This window comes from Manis pentadactyla, chromosome 7 (assembly GCF_030020395.1).
Source record: "Manis pentadactyla isolate mManPen7 chromosome 7, mManPen7.hap1, whole genome shotgun sequence".
Taxonomy (NCBI): domain Eukaryota; kingdom Metazoa; phylum Chordata; class Mammalia; order Pholidota; family Manidae; genus Manis; species Manis pentadactyla.
In genome coordinates, this window is record NC_080025.1 from 45,071,400 (window position 1) to 45,096,104 (window position 24,705).

At 47.5% G+C, this 24,705-nt stretch overlaps 1 protein-coding gene across 7 annotated transcripts in view; it reads left to right on the forward strand.

The window, feature by feature from the left end:
• Positions 1-24,705, forward strand: part of COBL (cordon-bleu WH2 repeat protein) — a 288,379-nt gene that overhangs the window by 252,072 nt on the left and 11,602 nt on the right. For all 7 annotated transcript variants that reach the window (XM_036918805.2, XM_036918804.2, XM_036918802.2 and 4 more), the window contains 5 exons: positions 8,097-8,406; positions 19,015-19,109; positions 20,307-22,162; positions 23,058-23,177; positions 23,782-24,045. In XM_036918805.2, coding sequence (XP_036774700.2) covers positions 8,097-8,406; positions 19,015-19,109; positions 20,307-22,162; positions 23,058-23,177; positions 23,782-24,045 — 2,645 coding nt within the window. The remainder of the gene's footprint in view (positions 1-8,096; positions 8,407-19,014; positions 19,110-20,306; positions 22,163-23,057; positions 23,178-23,781; positions 24,046-24,705) is intronic.

A 24,705-nucleotide genomic window follows, 5' to 3' on the forward strand; every position in this document is an offset into this window, starting at 1 on the left:
TCATTGATTTTTGCTATTGTTTTATTCTTCTCAATTTTATTTATTTCTTCTCTGATCTTTATTATGTCCCTCCTTCTGCTGACCTTAGGCCTCATCTGTTCTTCTTTTTCCAATTTCGATAATTGTGACATTAGACCATTCATTTGGGATTGCTCTTCCTTTTTTAAATATGCTTGGATTGCTATATACTTTCCTCTTAAGACTGCTTTTGCTGTGTCCCACAGAAGTTGGGGCTTAGTGTTGTTGTTGTCATTTGTTTCCATATATTGCTGGATCTCCATTTTGATTTGATCATTGATCCATTGATTATTTAGGAGCGTGTTGTTAAGCCTCCATGTGTTTGTGAGCCTCTTTGCTTTCTTTGTACAGTTTATTTCTAGTTTTATGCCTTTGTGGTCTGAAAAGTTGGTTGGTAGGATTTCAATCTTTTGGAATTTTCTGAGGCTCTTTTTGTGGCCTAGTATGTGGTCTATTCTGGAGAATGTTCCATGTGCACTTGAGAAGAATGTATATCCTGCTGCTTTTGGATGTAGAGTTCTGTAGATGTCTATTAGGTCCATCTGCTCTACTGTGTTGTTCAGTGCTTCCGTGTCCTTACTTATTTTCTGCCCAGTGGATCTATCCTTTGGGGTGAGTGGTGTGTTGAAGTCTCCTAGAATGAATGCATTGCAGTCTATATCCCCCTTTAGTTCTGTTAGTATTTGTTTCACATATGCTGGTGCTCCTGTGTTGGGTGCATATATATTTAGAATGGTTATATCCTCTTGTTGGACTGAGCCCTTTATCATTATGTAGTGTCCTTCTTTATCTCTTGTTACTTTCTTTGTTTTGAAGTCTATTTTGTCTGATATTAGTACTGCAACCCCTGCTTTCTTCTCACTGTTGTTTGCTTGAAATATGTTTTTCCATCCCTTGACTTTTAGTCTGTACATGTCTTTGGGTTTGAGGTGAGTTTCTTGTAAGCAGCATATAGATGGGTCTTGCTTTTTTATCCATTCTGTTACTCTGTGTCTTTTGATTGGTGCATTCAACCCATTAACATTTAGGGTGACTATTGAAAGATATGTACTTATTGCCATTGCAGGCTTTAAATTCGTCGTTACCAAAGGTTCAAGGTTAGCCTCTTTAGTATCTTACTGCCTAACTTAGCTCGCTTATTGAGCTGTTATATACACTGTCTGGAGATTCTTTTCTTCTCTCCCTTCTTGTTCCTCCTCCTCGATTCTTCATATGTTGGTTGTTTTGTGCTGTGCTCTTTCTAGGAGTGCTCCCATCTAGAGCAGTCCCTGTAAGATGTTCTGTAGAGGTGGTTTGTGGAAAGCAAATTCCCTCAGCTTTTGTTTGTCTGGGAATTGTTTAATCCCACCGTCATATTTGAATGATAGTCATGCTGGATACAGTATCCTTGGTTCAAGGCCCTTCTGTTTCATTGTATTAAATATATCATGCCATTCTGTTCTGGCCTGTAGGGTTTCTGTTGAGAAATCTGACGTTAGCCTGATGGGTTTCCCTTTATAGGTGACCTTTTTCTCTCTAGCTGCCTTTAACACTCTTTCCTTGTCCTTGATCTTTGCCATTTTAATTATTATGTATCTTGGTGTTGCCCTTCTTGGATCCTTTCTGTTGGGGGTTCTGTGTATTTCCGTGGTCTGTTCGATTACTTCCTCCCCCAGTGTGGGGAAGTTTTCAGCAATTATTTCTTCTAAGATACTTTCCATCTCTTTTCCTCTCTCTTCTTCTTCTGGGACCCCTATAATACGGATATCGTTCCTCTTGGATTGGTCACACAGTTCTCTTAATATTGTTTCATTCCTGGAGATCCTTTTGTCTCTCTCTATGTCGGCTTCTATGCGTTCCTGTTCTCTGATTTCAATTCCATCAATGGCCTCTTGCATTCTATCCATTCTGCTTATAAACCCTTCCAGAGTTTGTTTCATTTCTGCGATCTCCTTTCTGGCATCTGTGATCTCCTTCCGGACTTCATCCCATTTCTCTTGCATATTTCTCTGCATCTCTGTCAGCATGTTTATGATTCTTATTTTGAATTCTTTTTCAGGGAGACTGATTAGGTCTGTCTCCTTCTCTGGTGTTGTCTCTGTGATCTTTGTCTGCCTGTAGCTTTGCCTTTTCATGGTGATAGGAATAGTCTGCAGAACTGGGACGATTGACGGCTGGAAGGACTTCCTTTCTTGTTGGTTTGTGGCCCTCCTCTCCTGGGAGAACAGCGGCCTCTAGTGGCTTGTGCTGCGCAGCTGCGCGCAGACAGGGTTTCTGCTTCCTGCCCGGCTACTATGGAGTTAATCTCCGCTGTTGCTGTGGGCGTGGCCTGGCTCGGGCAGCTACTCCAAAATGGTGGAATCGCGTTGGAGCAGGAGCGGCTGGGAGGCTGTTTATCTCCGTAAGGGGCCTCCCTGCTCCCTGCAGCCCAGGGGTTAGGGTGCCCAGAGATCCCGGATTCCCTACCTCTGGATTAAGTGACCCGCCCTGCCCCTTTAAGACTTCCAAAGAGCACCCGCCAAAACAAAACAACGCCCACCAAAAAAAAAAGAAAAAAAATTTTTTTTAATTAAAAAAAAAAAAAAAAAGGTGGTCGTTCGTTTTTCTTTATTCTGCGGTGCCAGCCTCAGGCCTCTACTCACCGGTCTTTCTGCCCTGTTTCCCTAGTATTGGGGTCCCTATCCCTTTAAGACTTCCAAAAAGCGCTCGCCAAAACAAAACAGCAAAAAAGCAAAAAAAAAATGGTCGCGCGCTTTTCTTATGCCCTCTGTCGCCCAGCCTCCAGTGCCCGCTCACTGTTCTTGCTGCCCTGTTTCCGTAGTATCCAGGGCCCCCTGGGCACGCACTGTGTCTGTGCTCTGGCCCGGATGGCTGGGGCTGGGTGCTCGGCAGTCCTGGGCTCCGTCTCCCTCCCACTCTGCCTGCTCTTCTCCCGCCGGGAGCTGGGGGGATGGGCGCTCGGCTCCCGCCGGGCCGGGGCTTGTATCTTACCCCCTTCGCGAGGCGCTGGGTTCTCTCAGGTGCGGATGTGGTCTGGATATTGTCCTGTGTCCTCTGGTCTTTATTCTAGGAAGGGTTGTCTTTGTTATATTTTCATAGATATATGTTGTTTTGGGAGGAGATTTCCGCAGCTCTACTCATGCCGCCATCTTCTGCCCCTCATCGATGGCAGTGTTCGAAATTGACCTTTTTGTTTAACAAATGTCAAAATTTGTGAAATATTTGTGAAATTTTTATTGGCTCTTTCCTATTAAGTACCACAATGATTGCTGCTCACTATAGAAAAAAGGATTTAATGTTACCATGTTATGGTGAGAAGACATAAAAGTTAAATCTTAATTTATATACATAGTCTAACAAAGATTTCATCAATAAAATAACTCAAGCATTAAGTATATTCAATTAGGATTCAACTCTGTGGGGTAGTGAAATGGGAACAAGTTGAAGGAAGATGAAACATCTCTAAAACTCTTTCTGCTAAAAGGAGAGCTTGCTCGCTCCCTTTTATATGGAGGGTTCTGAGCATTAAAATACTGTCATATTGAGGTTCCTCTGATTATGTTTCAAAAAATATATTTAAAAAATACTGGTATTTACAGTATCCCCATTGCAACCAATTGAACTTGTGATGGAAATTTCCAGATGGATTCAAAATGTAAGGGGCACAGGGTTGCTCTGAATTATTTGGGGATGTATGTGAAACATGCTGACATGCATCATATCAGGTGGCACTACTTCAGGAGTACTTGAGTCGTGCCCTTAATTTCCCCTTTATTCCTAGTGCCTAGAACATCAGGAAGTAAGGGTAGGTTGGAGGTGAAGGACAAGCTGTGAGTGGCAGGTAGAAACCATAGGCATCAGTATAAGATGAGGAAGAATTCTGTCTGTCTTTGAGATATTTCTTCTGGACCATATATATGTGGTAAAACTCACTCTTGAAAAATCTCCTGTGGTAATGACCAGCAAATAAATATTATTACAGGGTACAAAAGCTTTCATTTGCATTTAATAAAATAGCGACAAAAAAGAGCTTATTATTGTTGAAGATGATGCTTACATTTAGTGTTTGAAATTTTCTTCAGTGACTTTGTAAAAGAAAAACTCAATGGAGCCAGTACTGATTGTGTTCAGTTTGAAAAATCAAGTCATGAGTTAGCGTTTTCTTCTTTACACTTGAGCTAGAGAGTTCTCCAAAGCTCTCATTTAGATATAATGGCATGTGAACCATGAATCTGAATAATTTAGGTGCATAAAAATGGAAAGGTTAGTATTCCTTACATAAGTTGTATATCTATTCATTTGAAAGAAAATCTAATAATGAATTTATATTAGGCTTCTGCTAAAGACAGATTAGGTGTGTTTTTCACATTTGCAAAAATCCTGCAATAATAGCTCTTTAGTTCAAAACTGTTCACACCTCAAGAGAAGAGTACACTTGCCAGCGTGTTAATTAACTCAAAATTAATGACTTATACTTTTAAGGTGGACAGAAAATAGCAGAAAAGGAAAAAGGCAATGTTGTGTTCCTTTTAAGATACCTAATTAGTCCCCAGTTAATTGTCAAAAGACTGCTTACATCCTGTATTTTGATTTGGAATGTCAAAGGATGGTAGAATTCTAGATCTAAAAGGGATTTTAGATCTTAGCAGAACCAACTTGCTTATTTTAAAGAAAGGAAAGAATTGTTCAAAGTTCAGAGTAGAACTTGGACCACAATGTGGGATTCTGGTTCTTAATTCAGCGCTTCTTCTGCTGCCCCTCGATTCTGAACTGGGGTCCCTAGACCACTGGCTCCATGGAAAACTCAGGAACTAATTGAGATTGTGACGTGCATACACAGAAGGATCTAGAAGACGGGACCTGGGCCCCCAACCTCTTAACAACCAAAGCTGCTCCATGTTTTCCTTTCATGTTTTGGGCTCCTGTTTAGAATTGATAAAGAAAACAAAAAGGCTCCTGCACCATTATCTCATTCAGAAGTTGTCAAAACATGTTATAGCAAATGAGGTTAACCGTCAGAACCAGGCAGAAGGGGAGAGAATAATGGGGGGTGGGGGTAGGGCAAGAGATGGGGATGTCTGATTCAAGCAAAAGGCGCACAGGCTAGCAGAGCTGACTACAGAGAGAAATCGTCAGGAGCCTGAAAGCTAACAGCGGCCCAGTCCGGGAGCCCCAGGTCATTTGTTCATCTCCAGATTGGTGCTCTCTTCCACAGCTCCCACCACAAGTGCCGGGATGTTGCTCACTCATCATGAGCCTTTGCACGTGCTGACCTCCCTTCCTGGCCTGCTGTGCTGCCCTACTGGGCCTCCCAGCTGGAGCAGGCCTCGCTTCCTCCTCCCTCCCTCCTGTCCCCGGGGCTCACCCAGCGCCTGGTGCAGCTGGCTCTGCCCTGTGTTCCTTCTCACTGGCTTTCCCCAGGGTGTCAGTACCGTCCTCCCCATTCCCGTGTGACTGCCCTCACGACACTCAGGTGCACCCCCTAGAGCAGCGCCTCCCTTCCCTGCTCATGCCCAGCACTGGGGCGCAGCCCTCCCTGAACACCTGTGGGGTGGGTTCCAGGGCAGTGACATCTGGGCCCTGGGAAGGGCGGCCCTGAGAGATGGAGGGCTCGGCTTGCCTGGGCACGAGGGGAGCTCTGCTGACTGCACTCTTCCTGCAGTTTTAAAGTGGTTCACACTGACTGTAGACTCCTAATGCCTTGTTGACCTAGGGTTTGCAGTTGCCTTAATTTAGAGCAGTGACTCTCAACTTCTTTTTTTTGTTTTTTTGTGTTTTTTTTGCCTCAAAACTCCTGAGAGACAAAGCAGGCCAGATAAGCATTCTCAATCTTATAACTGGTTATAAACGGGGCAGGCTTGGAATGCCCCCTCCACCACAGATGTATTCTGAGGGCCTGTGTGCCAGGAAAACCACCTCCATGCACGTGTTTCTGGGGGCCGGTTCAGAGTTCTGCTTCAGGGAGCAGGTCTCATGCAGTCGCTTCACGCCTGAGGGGTGACTGCTGGAGGTGCAAGGGAACCGGGCTGCAACCAGCCCTCCATGGTGGTGCCCCACTCTGACCAGCCAGCCCACTCCACCTGCACAGATCCACCCAGAGCTGGCATTACTACATGGCACTGCTGGGCTTTGAGTGCATGTCTGTCCCCTCATAAGCTGTGAGTCACCAGAGAGTCCAGAAATCTGTCCCCAGCCAAGTCACAGCCCCTCCCAGCCTGGCGCCCACCCGCCTGTGGAAACGGCCAGGGGCGTTGTGCTGAGGATTGGTGTCACACTCAGTCCCCAGTGCTGTCTGCAGCAGTGTGTCACCTCCCCCTACGCAGAGGAACAGAGACAGGTCCAGACACTGGCCTTTGCTGTCAGTTAACTGCCCTGCTGGGATTTGAGGCCAGGTCTGTGTGACCTGAACCTTCCATGCTGTTTCACATTCTTGAAGCTACATAGAAGAAAATGTTAGTTTAATTGACCTGCTTTTTCCATGATGGTGACAAAAGGAAGGAGGAGACAGTCCAGCTTGGCTGGCTGGGCCGACTCTGTGCTGGGCGGAGTTGCTGCTGTGTGCACTGAGTGGCCGGCCACGTCAGAGGTGTGACGGCTCATCAGCAAACCACTGGCAGAAAAGGTTTGGGTCATACGAATCCTCAGGCAGGATTTCTCCTCCATATCTGCCCTCCCGCTAATGAAGAGTCTTGAGACAAAAGCCAGAAAGCAAGCCGGGAGAAAGGTTACTGTGAAGAAGCATTCACTGCATTCAGACAGATTGCCTTGTGCATTTGCTCTTCTCTGAACAATACCTCCTTTGTGCTCTAGTCTTTGCTTTTGGACTCCTCTGTGAAATGTCTGTTCTTTCTTTTTCTTTTGTTCCTTTATTTTATTGTTTGGGACCTGAAAGAATGTTCTTCTTGGTGCTCTTCTGGTTTCGTGGATTCTGTGTTGTCAGTCAGCTGTCCAGTTAACATCATGGCCATGTGGAGTGCAAGCATGACACTCGGCACTCAGCGCATGACAGTGTGGAGTGTGTGCTGGGCATGTCTGCAGCCTTCATTCATTTTAGGCAGCCAGTGACTACTTGGAGGAATGGTTTTAAAACAAAGTGCACTGAAACTACGACACAACACAGTCTTTATGCCACACTACTGTAAACAGTGTTCCAGGCACATGTCTTCCAGTGTCTTGAAGTTTAAACTATTTGTACATTAAATGTAGCAATGGCACCCCCTCTGGTGTGCACTTGGCACAGAGCTGTGGACCCCTGTCCTTCCAGCTCCAGCCTTAGTGGGTGGGGTCTCCTCTATGCACAGAGCTTTCAGGGACCTTAGTGAACCTACAAGCTCAGTCAGAAAAAATAATAAGAACCATGCTCTACTTATACTTCATGTCCCTCCAGGCAGCTGGCAGATGTGCCAAGTGGCCAAGCATTCCCCATCAGTAGCAATTAGAGTTTGGTGACACCCGGGCCCTGCTAGTGAGTTGTAACTCTGTGCATCTCATTCTGCCACTGCAGTAAACCTCATTTAGTGCTCCAGGTTAGAGAGCTGCAACCAGGCATGCTTTTGTTCTGATTCTTTTCATTTTTATTCGAAGATAATCTATGATCATCTCTATGTCTCACATGTAAAAGTGAAGGAGGGCCAGATGCTGACTAAGTGCATAAATGTTCGAGGCCAAATCCCGTTGTGCCTATGGAATACTTGTCAGAAGTGCCCAGACCGTATTAGTAGTTACTCCTAAGTTTGTTTGTATTTTTAAAACCTCTATTTTTAAAAAGAACTCCTTTTAAAACAACTTCAGTTAAACCAAGGGTCGGGCTAGAAACAGTTGGACTCACCATGTCATTAGTCTGCATTTTTTAGTGTGTTTGCCCATAGTCATATACCGGATAAAAGTTCAAAAGACTAATTCATAATGTGCTGAGTTTGGAGGGAGAGTTTTGCTCTCAGTCACACTTGGGCATGTGGCTCTGCCCAAGTTAGCTGTGTCTGGAGGAGCTGTGCTCAGATGGAGTCCAGATTTTGGGTGAGGCAGGCAGGTCAGTGTTGTACTTGCTGAGTGCAGAAACTGGAGTGCTGGCTGACCTGTCCCTGCCATGTTTTGTCCAGTGAGCCTGCTCCTGGGGCCTGGCAGTCCTTGTAGCGAGGATGGGGTCCCACCTGCGCTGGCTGAGACCGAGGAGACTGTGTCTGTGGGCAGCTGTTTCGCATCGGAGGACACCACTGAGGACTCCGGGGTGATGAGCTCCCCCTCAGACATCATCTCTCTGGACTCCCAGCACGACAGCACGAAATCCAAAGATAAGTGGGCCACAGACCAGGAGGACTGCAGTGACCAGGACCTAGCTGGGACCCCGGAGCTGGGCCCCCAGAAGAGCCCCTCCTGGGAGAGGAGCAGCTCCGGAACCTGGCATCCGAGGTGAGTCCCAGAACAGCCAGAAGGTAGGTCCCGCCCCCGTTGGGAGGAGGGAGGCCTTCTGTCGGGGCGGCCCCTCCCCACACATACTCACTGAGAGCCGACTGCAGGCCAGGTGTCCTCCGCAGAAATCAGCATTCCTGGTCTGGGGGTGTTGTCCACAGTCACGTCTTCATGCTCTTTTGAGATATGCAGGTGTTTATACATAACACATAATGTTGCTTGTTTTTACCCTTATATAAATGGTACCATACCCCTGAGTGTACCTTTTTGCCATCTTGTCTTTAAGATTTATCCATGATGATGTATCTTAGTCGTTCATTTATTTTTCCATTGCTTAGTTAATGAACACTTAGATTCTTCTGGTTTTCCACCTCTGAAAACAATGACTGTTTACCTGTAGAGAGTTTTCTAGAAGAGAAATTATTAGACCTGCAGAAACACTCATCTTCAACTTTATGAAATATTGACTAATTGCTCTCCAAAATGATTGTCCGGTTTATTCGCCCTGCAGGGGTCCATGTGCCTGCCAGTCCTCATCTACACCAGTATGTGGGATGAGTAGACAAGATCTTAAGTTTCACCAGTCATCCAGGTGTCAAATAGCATTTCCTGGGGCTTTCTTTACAGTTCTCTGATGAGTAAGGAGGAGCATCTTCTCATATGTGTATTAGCAATTTAATCTTCCTCTTCTATGAGTTGCTTTTTCATAGACTTTGCCCTTTTTCAAAAGTTGGGTTATTACCTTTTTTTAAAAAAAGTTAATTTCTGCCTTGCAGAGAGTACTTAAGACTTTGGCTTGAATTTAACTTTGTTTTCTTTTGTCAAATAAAAATTGCTATCTAATTTTAATGTTGTTGAACATGTCCTTTTCCCCCTGAATAGATGTGATTTTTGCATATTTAAGAGACCCACCTCATACCTTAAAGACCAAAGATTGTTTGAATTTCTTGTAAAAGTGTAGTGTTGCTTTCTCACATTTGAACTTCTCATCTACCTGGGGTTTATTTCCGTGTGTGGTGTGAAGGAATCTGGCTTTTTTCCCACTGACTCCTAGTTGCACTTTCATCATGAATCAAATCTCCAAATAGGCATTGGTCCATTTCCAGTGCCCTTTCCATAGCACTGCCTTATTTGTCCATCACTGCCCCAGAATCATGCTGTCAAAATCTCTTTCTTCATTCTTAGTAGAAAGGCAGGTTAATTCTCTGCAGCCCATCAGTTTTTTTCACCTTTTCAATGGTTTTAAGAACCAGTCACACAATGTTATAAAAACATTACTGGAAATAAAGTAGAATAATAAAAAAAGAACCCTCATAAGCCAGTCACCAAAATGAATGAATGCTTTTGTATTTTTCATGTTTTGTTTCAATTCTGTCTTCTGAAAACACATATCTCTATAAGGTTAATGTAATTACAGTGTCAATAATATTTTATTTATTTTTACCTAACGATTTAAAACGAGCATTTCCCCATTTGTTAAATACGCTCTCCAATAATTTTAATGTATAGCTCATCAGTCTTAAGGTCAATTCCAAGGCCAAGTTCATATATCACTAGACAGGAAATTCAAAGGTGGCAGTTGGTCCATTCCTCATCTGCCCCACACAAGGAGTTTAGCTGAGTTTGGCTTATACTGTTTGCATCTGTGAGAGCAGAGAAAACTATAGTATTTTCTTAGTCCATTTAACATAAAGAAAAAATTGCTTTCTACAGTAATGTCCGGGTCTGTTCTATTGGTTTACATGGGGATTTCATATACTGAGCTCTCCATGTGAAACCAATCAGACGTTTTTAACCCTGGCCCCTAGGGATGCTCAGGAAAAGCCATAGTTTGCTTTGCTGGTGTTAATTCCTGATGTGAAATCTTGCTGATATCCATCTGCATATGGAAATGAATGTCTGTGGGGAAAGCCAGGATAGCATGGAGTCTTTGGAACCTGATGCTTTATCGTAACAGGGAGAGGGTGTGTTTTTCTGCCTTCATCCTTGGTGTGCCACCAAATTTGAGAGTAGCTTGGGGAACGGGGGTGCTCTGGAACCTGACAGACCCACAGGGGGAATCCCACCACCACTAACCGGTTGTCTGGGCTCCAGGAATCCACCTAATTTTGCCAAGCCTGGCGTTCCATCTGTGCAACGCACAGAGGAGGCCTCCTGCCTGTCGGGTGTGCTCAGTCTGTATGAGTGCCCGGCATGCATGGTACACACAGTACCTGCTGCACAGCTGTCCAGCAGGATCGCGTCAGACTCACATGTTGATTTGGGACGCAGCACCTTGCACTTTCCTGGCAGCTCACGTTCCTTCTCGGGGCTTTGGTCAGCTCAGCAGTCGAATGAGGGTGGAGGTGATCGCAGAGCCCCTCTGCTCTGTCTCTGCTCTTCCATTTTGCCCCAGGGGTGGGATCAACTCTGCCCATGATTTTTCACAGAATGACAGGGTTTTTTTAGTTCTCTCCATGAACACTTTAGACATACTCATAGAATTCAGTGTAGTATACACCTATTTATTTCCTGATGTATGATTTTCAGTAAAATTCAGGATTACTTAAAAGCAGTGCCTGTAGTGTAAAAAAGCAGGATTGCAAACTCATAGTGCCCACAGGGGCGAGGCAGTTAAGGAGGCTGAGGGAGGCTCAGTGGTGAGTGGCCACCGAGAGCTGCAAAGCCCATGTTCCTCTGAAGAAAGCAGCTTTACTCCCTCCTTCGGCTGCTGCCTCGAGGGATTACAGACCCAGTGTGGCTGGCTTTTGAAGAGAAGCCAGAAAGCTAGATTTTATGTGAAGTCTCCCAGATTTTAAATGCTGGCAACCAATTCAGACATTCAGAGCTAAACTGAACACATCTGCCCGGGGGGTGTGGCTTGCTCACAGACGCATGCTGAGTGGGCAGAAGGGGCCTCGCCCTGCCCCTCCACTCGCCCCTGTGCCAGCTGTTGGGTATTGTGCAGTTACTCAGGTTTTTCCTGTGATGTAGCTCTTGAAATATAACTTCCCAAATCAATCTGGGGATTCATTACCTCCTCCTCTTAGTAAAATATGAAAAGTCTTACAAATTTTGCTGCCAAGAAACCTGTTTAAATGAAAAGGAAACTGGAACTGCCTCTTGTTCCTTAGAATGATGTGCATTAAGCACAGGGCACTTTGGAAATGTCACCAACCTTCCATACTGTCACACTGAAAGCATTTAGACAAACGCAGCACAGTCAGGCAGTTACAGAGAGAACTCACTGCTCTTGGTGAATGTGGTAGTGGATTCCCGAGACGCACCCTGTGGTCCTGCCCACAGCAGACGGTGCTGAAAGCCTAGGCAGCAGAAAGGCAGGCAAGGCTGGAGGGGGCAGGGTGGGTTGGGCCAGACTGGGGGGCTGACCAATACTGGGCAGCTCACGTCAGGTGAGCCACAATGGAGCAGGTCTCAGTGAGATGAGAATCTGGGCCAGGGGTTGGCCATAGAGGCTTCACAGAGGTGTGACCACCTGGACAGAAGACCTGTATTGAAACACTGCACAGAAGCAGCCATGTCCAGAGAAAAGGGGCAGTAATTGAGAAGCCATTAGGAAGGACATGTTTCCTGACACACTACTGCCCAGCCTGGACAGCAGGGCACCCAGAGGCCCAGCACAGAGTATGGGGCATGTGCTCCTGAAATGTGTGTCCCAGGACCACCTTTATAAAGGGAGGCCCTTAAAGGGGTGCTTCCCCCATTCTCGGTGCCTGATGCAGTCCTGGGACCCAGCCTCCTGGCCCTGCCCTACATGATCTGATGACTGTCTGCAGCTGATCCTCAGGGACCATTTGTGTTCCCAGGAGGGGTATTCCTGTGTGGCAAGCAGCACTGATCCAGGGTCTGGCTGTGACAGTGACACCATTCCAGCCTCTGAACACCAGCCAGAGGCTTGGGAGAAGCAGAAGTTAGTTACCCTTTGCCATGACAGGCAAGGCTGGGTCTCTTCAGGCAGAGGATGCGTCTGATAGGTTGTGAAGCCTCCCCAAGAGTCTGAGACACCCTCACTTGCAGAATCTCCCCTATGGGGTCAGTCCCCAGTAGAGGAAGGCGTGTTCATAGTTCCCCACTTTGCAAGGGCATCCTGTCCTTGTGCCACTCCCTGTTACTCAGGTATTCAGAACTGAGTGCTGTTGGAACAGTGCCAGACCCTCTGTGGCCTGACAAGACCCAGGTTTGTGGGCCTGCAGAGGTAAGTTCTTGTTGACGTGGGTACTGCTCCTTCTCTGCACCCTGCAGGTGTCGGGCATGTAGATGTCTTCACATAGGATTGCCCGGGGTCCCACCTCCCCAGCTTGGAGGCAAGTACTGTGTCCTCCAGAGCTGCTGCCGGCCCAAGGGGAGCCTGGTAGGCTGGCCTCAGCTGAGAACATCCTTCCACCTCTTCAGTTCCGCTGCACAGTGCACGGCTACTGTTCCCAGTGCTGACTTAGAAACTCTGTTTGTTGCGAACTGAACTACAATTTTTCATTAAAAAGGAAGTCTATGCCCTCAATTCAGACTTGACCTACTAGATGGGATGTCTAATTCCCAGAGTCTTCCTCTAAACAAAGTTCAGCCAGTAAGGTCCTTAAAGAGGAGCTCAGCCCAGGAACACAGGAACAACAGACATGTGCATAGAGCGAATGCCCCTCGTCCCGGGGATACCTGGAGTGGCCTTGTGCATGGCTCTGCCCAGGGCAAACAGCGATGGTACCTATGGTTGCTTAAAGACCTCCTTCCAAATTCAGACCCCCTTTGTGTGTGGCCCAGACCAAAATTCCTAATTCTTAAAGAACAACTTGATGTGAAGACTAAAAAGTCCAGAGTCAGCCTGCCTAGGTCATATCTTCCTATGGCTGGGGACTGTGTTTTTGGCCAGGGGCTTGACCTGCCCTTCAATTTCCATGTTACAATGGAGACATGCAGTTCCTTCCCTCAGACTAGTGCCAGCCTTCAAAAAAGGAGAGCTGGTGTTGTTATTGTTATTGATAATATTTATGACTGCCTGAGGAAGAATAGAAATTTGATAGTTGGGGAATCCTTGTAACCTGGCTCTAGTTCTGATTGTCTGCATCTTTGAACCATTTATAACATCTTTGAGAAGTAACAAAATACATACATATATATATAATAAAATATTTATATATATAAAATAGAAAATTTATATATGTAGTGTAAAATTTGTATATATATGTGTGTATATATATATATACATTTATAAATTTGCAAATATATATGGTGTGTGTGTAGATAGGGGAAGAGACAGAGAGGGCTGTTTACTGCTTGGGGGAAGTTACAGTGGAACTTGCATCATTTCTAAACCTGTGAATCCTGAAGGCAATATTGCTGTAATCAGATAATTTGTCTTTGTCTGTGTTATCAGTATTGCAGAGCTCTTAATTCTGGCATCCCTATTGGGAACCTGAGTTCTGCAGGAATGTGGAAAGGAGTGCGTGAGAGATTCAGTAGGTGGTTTTCAGCCTGTTGTTTCATAGGAGGACGCCGCTGCCATCATGGTCAGAGCCACAAAAGACAAAGTGTAGCTTCTCCAATGAAGGGAGTGTCTCTGCCCTTCTGCCTGACAACCCCTACGGTTCCTTCTCAGCCCCCACTTGTCACTGAGTGGGAACCGTGATGTCTGGAAGGGAGAAACCCTATTGTTAGCTGCAGGGCTATCTATGGCTGCAGGTCGCTGTAGGGAATGATTGCACAGGTGCTAGCCTAGAGGCTGGAAGGTTCTCAGAGCCAGACTTTCCTCTAGGTCAGCCAACCTCTAGGGCCCTGCAACTTTGTAACTGTAGCAACTCTGCCCCTCCTCCCCAGAAGTATATAGAAACATTGTAACTATGGAACTTTGGGAAGGCAGGAATATGTAGAAACATTTTACACTTTCTAGATTCTGAACTTTGTAACTATTTTCAGAGGTGCTTTTAAAAAACATTTAAGACCTTTGAGAATTAGCTGTTGAGCACAGTAACCACAGGGCACATTCGCCTGCTATACGCTTGCCCAAAGGCTGGCCCAAATTGAGGTATGCTGTAAAGGTAAAATATGCGCCACGTTGGGTATGAAACAAAAACGTTATATTAACTACATGCGGAAATGATAACAATTTGGATTTAAATAACTTAAATAAGGTATAGTAATTAATGTCCAATAAAATTAAAGTTGTGATTAAAATTAACCTGACCTATTTGTTTTGGCCCCTTTTGATGTGACTACAGAAGATTTTAAGTTACACATGTGGCTCATGTTACCTTTCTGTTGGATACCAGTTTGCCAGAACTCTGAAGCTGTACAAGTGCAGCACATTTGTAAATGCAATGGGGGAAGAAGTTAAGCACATATGACCGTCGTCAACTGTGTATTTTCCCAGGCTTCTTGCCTTTAGTTTACTAAAAAATTGTATCAGAATCACATGGGTTGGTCTGGTGTCATCAGCAAATTGAATTGCTACCTGAGAGGAACAGCATATTCTCAGTCAGATTCTCTCTCTCTTTTTGTTTTAAATAGTTCTGCCATTGGATAAACCACTTAAAGAAACTCTTCTAGCCACATTACGAAGAAAAATTATGTAGTGTGCTGAATGGGTCAGAATCAGCCAGTGCTCTTTTTTTCTTCCTCATATGAAACGAAAAGAGAAAACCAAAAGCAACTGTTTTTCTGGGTGCCAATTTGACACGTCTCCTAGTTGCTGTTTTGCTGAGGCCACCAGGCCCCTGACCACTGAGCTGGTTGAAAGGTGCTGTCCCTCAGTTGTCCCCCCCGCCCTGAGCCTAGGGAGCAGATCCAGGAGGCAGCCCCACATCCTGGGCAGATTCTGTTTTGAAACTTTGTCCTCATGTTTTATGTGGCCGTGGCCTGCACGTTACCGTGTCCCCTGCAGAGTCATACTCCGGGTGGGAAGTGCTGCTGCTCAGGTGTATCGGCGTGTGAGGCCTGCTGTCAAAGTGTGTGCTCTCCATGTGCTTGTTTGCTTGGTCTTAAGCCAAAACAAACTGTCCACAGGAAACATAGCTAACAGCTGGTGTGCATTGGGGGCTGGGGACGATGCCCCAGAGACAAACATCTGTGTGTTGACTTTAAAAGGAGGCTGATGCTTCTGGCAGTGCTCGCCTCTCCAGGAACACACATGCGGGCCCCCCTGTGAAGCCCACAGAATGCTGCCCTCCAGGAGTGCTTTGGGCTGATCTCACAGGGCAAAAGGGATAGTTATAATCCATTACTTTACTAACCTTTGGGGAGAAGTAGCGGGGGTGCGTGAGGAAGGAAAAGCAAACAGTGCCAAATCTCTCCCTCCTGAAGTATATGTGGGAAAGCAAAATGCCACTGGCTTTGGCTTTGGGCAGATAATCCATTCACACAGAAGCCCTCGACCCAGAACCCAGGCACCCTGCACTGCATCAAGAGAGGAGCCAGCTGCAGGGGCAAAGTTGTCTGCAGCCTTGCCTCCCCCCTCCCTGGAGATGCCACAGTCTCAGCAGCCCCGTGCCACAGGCAGACCCTCCCTGCCTGTCTGGGGGCTCCTGCCATGGGTCCACTCTCTCCCTCCCCGGGCAAGCAGAGCCCCAAGAAACCAGGCTCACGTTGGAGCCTCAGGAGCAAGGCCAGGCCAGGTGGAATGGGGATGTGTCAGCAGAGCATGCAACTGGGTGGCAGTATCTGGGGCAAACCCATGTAGGTGAGGCAGATGGAGGAAGGGGGGAGAGTAGAAAACCCAGGCAGGAGGAAATAGAGGCAAATGTACGGTCGCCAGACTTTAGCAAGAGGGTTTGGACAGGTGGTGGGTGGGAAACAGCTCAGAAGGCCGGAGCCCTCGGGTCGGGGCCACTCAGGCCTGAATGGGTGGGAGGAAGATGGGGAAAGGCTGAAGCCTTGGCTCAGCCATGTCACTTAGGGCTGTCAGGCTGACAGCTGTGTACTGGGTCATTGACCCTCGGTATTGTAAACACGACATAGCCAATTTGTGTGTGTGTTGTGCCCAATATAACAAACGTGCAAACTACTTTGCAAAAAAGAATTATGGCTCATTAGAAGACTACAGGATTGTTTTAAATTTGCCCATTATTGAAAACTTACTCTATCACTCAAGCTGCTTTGTACCAAAGTGAGCATGATTCCAAAGAGAAAGGATAAAATACTCACTGTAATCCATCCGTTTCAACAAGTTACAGTGGTTGGTAGTGGTTATCTAGATTTCTGACTCCTTTGTCCACAGGCACATGTTATTTGTAGATTGTCTTGATCATCCTATATATGTGTATGTCTTGATTTCTTCATATAACATGCTGGTTTAAGCATTCATCTGTATTCCCACATAGATACTGTGATCATCATGCTGACTGATTTTAATGCTCTTCGACGTCACCATTCGGAGCTTTAGGTGCCTCCCTACTTCGGGACATTTTGGCGTTCTTCCCATCAATACAGTGAACATTGTTGCATTTATATTACCTTCTATAGGATTATTTCCTTAAGGCACATTGTCAAAAGAAAGACTAATGAGCCAATATTCCTACAAATATAAAGTGATGTCTTTATTTATTTATTTATTGTTGCTCTTTTCTCATGGTACAAAGTCTTTGATATAATGAGTAACCAACTGTAGACTACTCTATATGAAAGTAATGTTTTTATTTTTTGACGTACAGTCGATCCTTGAACAACACAGGTTTGAATAGCAGAAGTCCACTTATATGTGGAGCTTTTACAATAAATACACTGGAAAAATTTTTGAAGCTTTGCAACAAACTTTGTGACAAATTTGAAAAGCTGTTTTCTTTCCTCTAGCCTACTTACTATAATAATAAAGTGTATAATACATATAACATACAAAATATATGTTGATCAACTTTGTTTCTGATCAGACTTCCAGTCAGTGGTAGGCTATTGGTCGTTAAGCTTTTGGGGAGTCAGGTTATAATTCAGATTTTCAACTACGTGGAGATCAGTGAGCCTAATCCCCTCATTGTTCAAGGCTCACCTATACATTTCCACATTGCTTTCCAGTAAAAACCAGTAGCGGAAAATTTTCATTAGCTTGCATTGATTTTTTTCACAGTTTAACATTTATAAAATGATAGCATTACTGGAACTTTTATCTTAAATTAGTTTTTTAACTCTTCTTAATATTCTGTTCTCATAGAGTGATGTGATTTGGTATGCTTTGAAGTTAAGCACGTGTGTGTGTGTGTGTGTGTGTGTGTGTGTGTGTGTGTGTGTATGTGTGTGTGTGTAAATTTTGGCTGGCTGGATTTTAAGCATCTTAAACCAAGTGCAAGCATTTAAACAGTACTCTCTTTTCTGTTTCAATCGCTATTTTATATGTCAGTTTCCTTTGTTTTTACACTTCCATCTATTTGATTCAGTATTTGAATTACTTTAAAACATCACACTCCATGATAGAGAAAAACACAACTTTAATGAAATGCATTCAATTAAGATCCAAAGCAAAAGCAACAGGAAGTCGGTTTTGTGCGTCTTGTGGTGCTTATTAATTGGTCCACATGCACACACATCCCCATCCAAACCCCTTTGTCTGACTTGTCAGAGGACATTAGCAGAGACTAATCTAGAAGCAACTTCCTGGCTCCCAAAAGGACATAGTCACCAAGTAAGAAAGACTCATTTATCAGAATGCGAACTTGGCTACGTAAGTGAGGATTGTGCAAAAGCATATTTCATGCATCATTATCAGGGCCTGATTAGCAATGATGGAAATTGGTCCTCAATTTTAACAATCAGCGGAAGAGACCTTCAGCTTTCACTGAAGATAGACAATTTTGCCGTCCACATGTCTCTGTTTTCCGCACAGTGGGAACAGAGAGACAAGCCCTTGCAAAGACTTTAAATTGTTTGGGCAGCATTGCCTCACTGGTGCTCTTGTCCCAGTGACGTAAGTAAGGCCAAGTCCAATTCTCCTCAGCAGTTGAGTTGACATCTTCCTGGACCTCCATGTGGCAGGGACCACACTGTGTCTCTGGACAGCAGACATGGGAGCTTGTGTGACCCTGGGCAGGTTGTCAGTCACTCAGCAAATGGTTTTCTATCTATAAAATGGTGGTAACAACACTTACAAAGTGCTTGTATGATTTATAAGAGAATTTGTACAAAAAGAGGTCTGTTCGGGGCCTGGCATGTGAAGCCTAGTTGTGGCACAGAGGGATGCTGGGTGGCCTGTACCATTAGGTGCTTCCTCCAGCCTAGGAGGAGGCCCTTGGGCCTGGGGACAGGGCTGAGAGGGAGAGCTGCTATTATTGTCACTGCTGTCATGGTCATGATTGCGACACACACACACACACACACACACACACACACACACACACACACACACACACACACACACACACACACACACCCCACCCCCATGGGTGTCTTAGTAGCAGCACACACACACACACACACACACACACACACACACACACACACACCCCACCCCCATGGGTGTCTTAGTAGCAGCACACACACACACGCACGCACGCACGCACGCGCGCGCGTCTTAGTAGCGGCACTGGTCCACCGAATAAGGAGCTGCATGAATTTGACAAAGACTTGTACCTTCCTCAGATACTTCCAGAAAAGAGTAAATTAAACAGCCCTTCCTTTCTCTTTGGTCTTCCCTAGGAGTGAAAAAGCTGCTATATCCTCAAATGATGAAGATCTTTTTATTACTGGACAGTTCCAGAAAACGCTTGCAGAACTCAATGAAGATCTGGAAGGTGAGAGCCCCCCTCCTTACCCTGGCAGCAGACACTGAAGGTTATTTTTCTGACTCCGCTTTGTTTAACCATGACAGAAGGTCTGCAGAAGGGATTGCAGGTCAGCCTGAAGAAAGCCTGGATTTAAGGGCTGAGCAGGGGGGAGCCCAGTGCTCTGGGCTGAAAACTGTTCTATGGAAACATCTCCACAGCCACTTAACATGTCCTCTAAAAAATACTGACTTTGCACATTAAAAACTATTCTCTACTCATTAGGGAAAAAACAATTCTCTGATTGGGGAATGAGTTAGGGAAACCCTTGATAACACAGAGATCAGCAGGTCCCTTACCAAGACACCCACCCCTTTCCTTGCTAATATATGGCATCTCTCTGAGGCAAACAGTGTACAACAGCTTGATGGTATACCCTTTTATAATGGAGCATCTCAGGGCACTGCTGTTCTGTGGCTATATTTTGGGTAGATAACACTAGGAGGCCAAAGCAGATGCAAAATATCTCAATTAAAACCTAGGGAGTCTTTGAAACAAAGGTACCCAGTGAAAATAAATGAAAAAATAGATATTGGCCATACCTTAAAGTAGAATGGAAACAAGAAGGAAACAGACCACAGAGCTGACATTAGTTTTGTCTCACTCACTTTTCAGTCTTCTGTCCTCAGAAAATATAGTTGACAGAGTTGGAAAATCTGCATCTGCCACCCTGTGTCCCCAGGGCTCTGACCACATGGCCTGCTCCATCCTTTCGGGTTAATTCTGAGGGGCTTGGCACTTAGTTGTTTTCCCTTAACAAGTTAAAGCAGGAGAAAATTGGCCCCTCATTTTGGGGTGCTTCTGGTGAGCACAGGCAATTTGAAGGTCAGAACTCCAAGTTCACCTTCATGTTCAATGCCAAGACAGGGTTTCCAGAGACCTTGGTTCTAGAGATCAATTTTTTCAGTGAAGGATATGGGCAAGGTGTCGCACCTTGATACCTCACCTAGACACACGGATGTGTAGACAGCTCCTCTGCTGAGGAATGAAAGTGGAGACTCGGGCCCTGGCACATAAGGATTACCCATGAGATGACTTTAAAATGTATGTAGATAACTTCCACAGAAGTAACCTCAGGGAAATCAGCGTCATGGAGTGATGACACTGTCATTGGCTTAGGAATCCTACAGGTGGTGCCAGGCTGTGACTTGCGTTTGTCCTTTGCAGAAATGGAAGAGAGTTACGAAACGGACACCAGCTCTCCAACCAGCTCTGTAAACGGCATGTCCAACGGCTGCACAAGGGACACCGTGGTCCCCCACAGCGATGTGGACACGATCCCAGTGACGTTCATAGGGGAAGTTTTAGATGATCCTGTTGATTTGGCATTGTTTTCCAATAGGAACAACAATGCTGGTTCTTTTGACATGGGGAACATAGCCAGCAGGAGAGTTGACCTGCCACCAGATCACGCCGAGCATAGCCAGGAACACAGCAAGAAGAGGACAGGACTGCCCAACTCAGCTGCCGTTTCCCATGGTGTCGGGAAACAACTCAAGTTCTCTGTGTCCCAGACCTGTAAAGATGTGAATCTGAACCAAGGGGAGCCCAAGATGACCTCTGCTGCAAAGCTTCATACACATGACCTCAGTGCAAAGGAGAAAGGCAGGGAGCCCACCTCCACCCTCAGGGGGAGGACACAGGCTGTCAGGACCGCAACTCCACCCCCAGTGGAGGAAAAGGAAGGTGGAGGTAAGAATGGAGTCTCAGCACCACCGTCATGGTATCAGCGAGCCCAGAACTCAGGGGGGAGCTACGGCCTTAAGTACGGCCTCACGACATATAAAATTGTCCCTCCAAAGTCAGAGATGCGGTGTTATGACAGAGGGGTTTCCCTCTCAGTTGGCGCCATCAAGATTGATGAGCTCGGGAACCTGGTGTGTCCCCGCACACATGCAGGCAGGACCACAGCCTTGCCCTCGTCCACTCTTGAAGCAGAAATGCAACCCATCGGAAAAGTCAAAGATTTCTGGAGGTCAAACTCAATGGGAAAGCAGTGTGGCCGGCCCACGGAGTGCTCGGCCAAGAGGTCCCCCACCCCTGCCGCACCAGTGGAGCCCCAGCATCCAGAAAGCAGGCCCAAAGCAGAGCCCACCTTCCCAGACCCCAGGGTGGCACCGCCCCAGCAGCTGGCCACCCACCACAGAGATGGGAGCCATGCGCTGGAGGGGAGAAGCCGGCCTCCCACGGCAACCCCGGGGCAGCTGAGGGGGCCAGCAGCTACCACGGAAGTCCCGTTTCTTAAGCCTCAGAGAAGAACCTCCAGTCAGTACGTGGCCTCTGCCATTGCCAAGCGGATTGGGACCCCTAGGGCCCACCCAGATGTAGTGAGGAAGCAGGACGACGTCCAGGAGCCCCACGAAGGCAGAGGGCCAGAGCCAGCTGGATGGCCTCCCGCTGCAAAGGACTCAGCCACCCCCAGCTGGTGCTCAGAGTCACATGACCGTGAGGACAGCGGGGAGTCTGCAGTAGGAGCCCATCCCAGACGGCAAGTCAGCAGCCCTCATGGAGAGCTGTGTACCCAACACTGTTCTGCTGGCATCCACAGGGGCTCCTCCATCCCACTGGTCCCAGCTTCCCAGAGGGACCATGTCTCTGTGGGACGGAGCTGTGGTTCCAGTGGGCAACAAAGTACCAGCAGCCACAGGACCAGATCAGCCTCTGACCCCAAAAGCACGTTGGACAGTACCAACCCCCTACGTCCTCGCTCAGATGATCAGACTCAAGTCAGGGCCCTCGTGAACGGCTCCAGGTGGGTCCCTGCCCACAGCGAGCCTCCTCCCTCTTCAAGGGCAGCTGGCACGTGTAGCCATGCTGGATGGGAGCCCTCAGAACTGGAGGAGAAGTCCGGTTTGTCATGCACAGAGGTACACACGTCCAATGGTGTGTTGCCACCCAGCATCTTTGGGCCAAAGAAAAAATTTCGACCTGTTGTCCAGAGGCCAGCGCCAAGAGACACATGCCTGCACAGCGCCCTGATGGAAGCCATCCACTCAGCGGGCGGGAGGGGCAGGCTTCGCAAGGTGAGCATGGCAGGCACCCACCTTCAGGGACACACCTTCCCACCTGCACGCTTCAGTGCCCTGGACACAGATCTCAGATGGCGTTGGAGGAGGGAGGGGGCAAGGATAGGCATGAGGGTGGATGCTCCAGCTTCGCTTCACTGGGAGTCCTGTCCCAGGGCCTGTGGAGAGGAATTATGGCCACTACAGGGACAGGCCTGGCAGGGATTGGGGCTTGTCCGCAGCACAGTTGGGCCCGACTGCCCAGGAAATGGTGTTGCCAGCAAAGAGTCCCTACCTAGGCTGGGGCATGGAGGGATGGGGGTGGGTCATGCATAACTGCATTGAATGGGGAAGTGAATAAAGGAAAAGTCAGCCAGGCCACCCTGCCTGGGGTATACTTACTCCATTGTTCATAAGAACAGGAAAGATTCTCTGACACCCCTCTCCCCTTCTCTGGGCATTTAACATGTTATAATCACTACCCTAACACTGACCATTGGGAACTGTTTCCTCCAGTTGGCAGATGAGGAAAGTGATGCACAGTGAGGTCAAGTGACCTAGCCTGAGGTCACATTGCCAACTAGTGGGGACTCAGAATTCTGATCCAGGTCTGCAGGACTTAACGCATCTATTAGCTTCAGAGAGCTAGGACCAATCACAGGAGTGACAGGACGTAAAAGGCCCTCTTCCAATGCTACCTCGAATGCTTAACCTTTGAATTTTATGTAGCATAAGATCAGTGCATAATCTTAACGTGATATTATACCACAGGAAAAAATCTATCTGCCACCAGATAGGGACGGCAAAATCGGCCTGCAGGCCTCCACTGACAGGCGGTTGGTGCTCTTTTGTGCTGCCTTACAGTTAGCATTTCTCACTTTCTGAGTAAAATTTGTTGACACTCCTATTCTAGACCACAGAGCACACCGCGGAGGGAGGGCCAAAGAAACCATCTTATGTGGAGGCAGAGAGTGAGCGCTCAGCCCTGCTGGCAGCCATCCGCAGGCACAGTGGTGCCTGCAGTCTGCGGAAGGTAACAGAAGGGCCCCCGTTGGGGGAAAGTTTCTCCACCTACTCCCTCCAGGGACCGGGGGATGCTACAAATGCTGGGGCAACCCTCTGATTCCCCAAGTGGATGCTAAGCCATCACCAGAGTGGCCAGCCAAATCGCCACTCAGAGGCACCGAGGGTGGCACTGCACCCTCTCCCTTTGGCATCTGCCCACACGGAGTGAACCTTTCCCAAGTCTCAATGCCCGGAGGGCTGCAGGGCCCAATGCCCCGAGGGCTGCAGAGCCAATATCCCTGCAGCCCGGAGGTCAGCCTCTCACCTCCGGGGCCAAGTTGCTCACACTTTAGGCTGATCTGACAGAAGCTCAGCAGCCAGCATGGATTTGACTTCAGGGGCAGGAAGGTGTCCTCCAGCTTCTGGGTGCAGAATCCAAGGAGCAGTGTGAGGGGTGGTGGGGTGAGGGTCCTCCTGGTGACTGGTCAGACTGGGGGTCTGTCCTTGCAAGCCTCTGCCGGACAGGAGGCTGGGGTTCTAGGCGAGGAGCCAGCCGCATTCCCTGCCATAGGTGTCCCCGCAGCACGCCCTCAGTGCCCCGGGGACACTGTCACCTAACCTCTCTTTGCCAGGTGTCCTCCTCCGCCTCCGAGGAGCTCCAGAGCGCCCGGGACGCCGTGCTGTCTGCACCCAGATCCAAGCCCGCGGGGCCGGGAGACCTTCCCGCTCAGCCCTCAGCCAGCCTGCCGGCCCTGCCCCCTCCAGCCCCCCAGGCCCCCTCCGCAGCCAGGACGGCATCCAGGGCCAGCCCCGGGCCCCTCAGCAACCCAGCCGAAGCCAGGCAGGCCTTGATGGACGCCATCCGCTCGGGCACAGGGGCTGCGAGGCTGAGAAAGGTGTGTGTGAGCATCCCTGGGAGAGGGAGATCCCAGCAAGGGCCAGAGCAGCCAGACAGCAGCGGGCTGGCAGCCCTTTGACCCTTACCCCACCACCAGAGGAAAAGGGGCCCTCACGGGGTGGAGGGCCATCCCCCACAAACTCCTGGGGGCATGGGATGCCTCCCCCATAGTTCCAATCTCAAATTGCATCTCCACACCCACTCTGAATCTGGTCCAAGGACAGACTCCACAGCCATCTGTGGTGTCCTGAACAGGGGCCATTCCTCTTAGAACAGTTTCTTGACTCTTCTTTCTTCCTTTTATTATATTTGTTTTTTGTGTATCTTGGGACAGTTTCTTGTCTCTTCTTTCTTCCTTTTATTATATTTGTTTTTCTGTCTAGCCTAATGTTTGTAAGTTACTGAGTTTGAAGTCTCTTGGGTAGAGCCCATGCTTTCTGGCCCTACAGCCTAATGTGGGCTATATGACTCTGCATACATACAGCCCACCTGGGTCCTGGAAACAGTGGGTCTTGGCCCCCACAGCAGGATTCCCAAATTAAAAGAACTCAGACCAGATGGCTTCTGAGGTCTGGTCCAGTCCCCAGATGGTCCTCAAATGACAGATCCTCTATCCCTGCCCTTTTCTAGTGAGTTTGGGGAGATAGGCTACTAACAA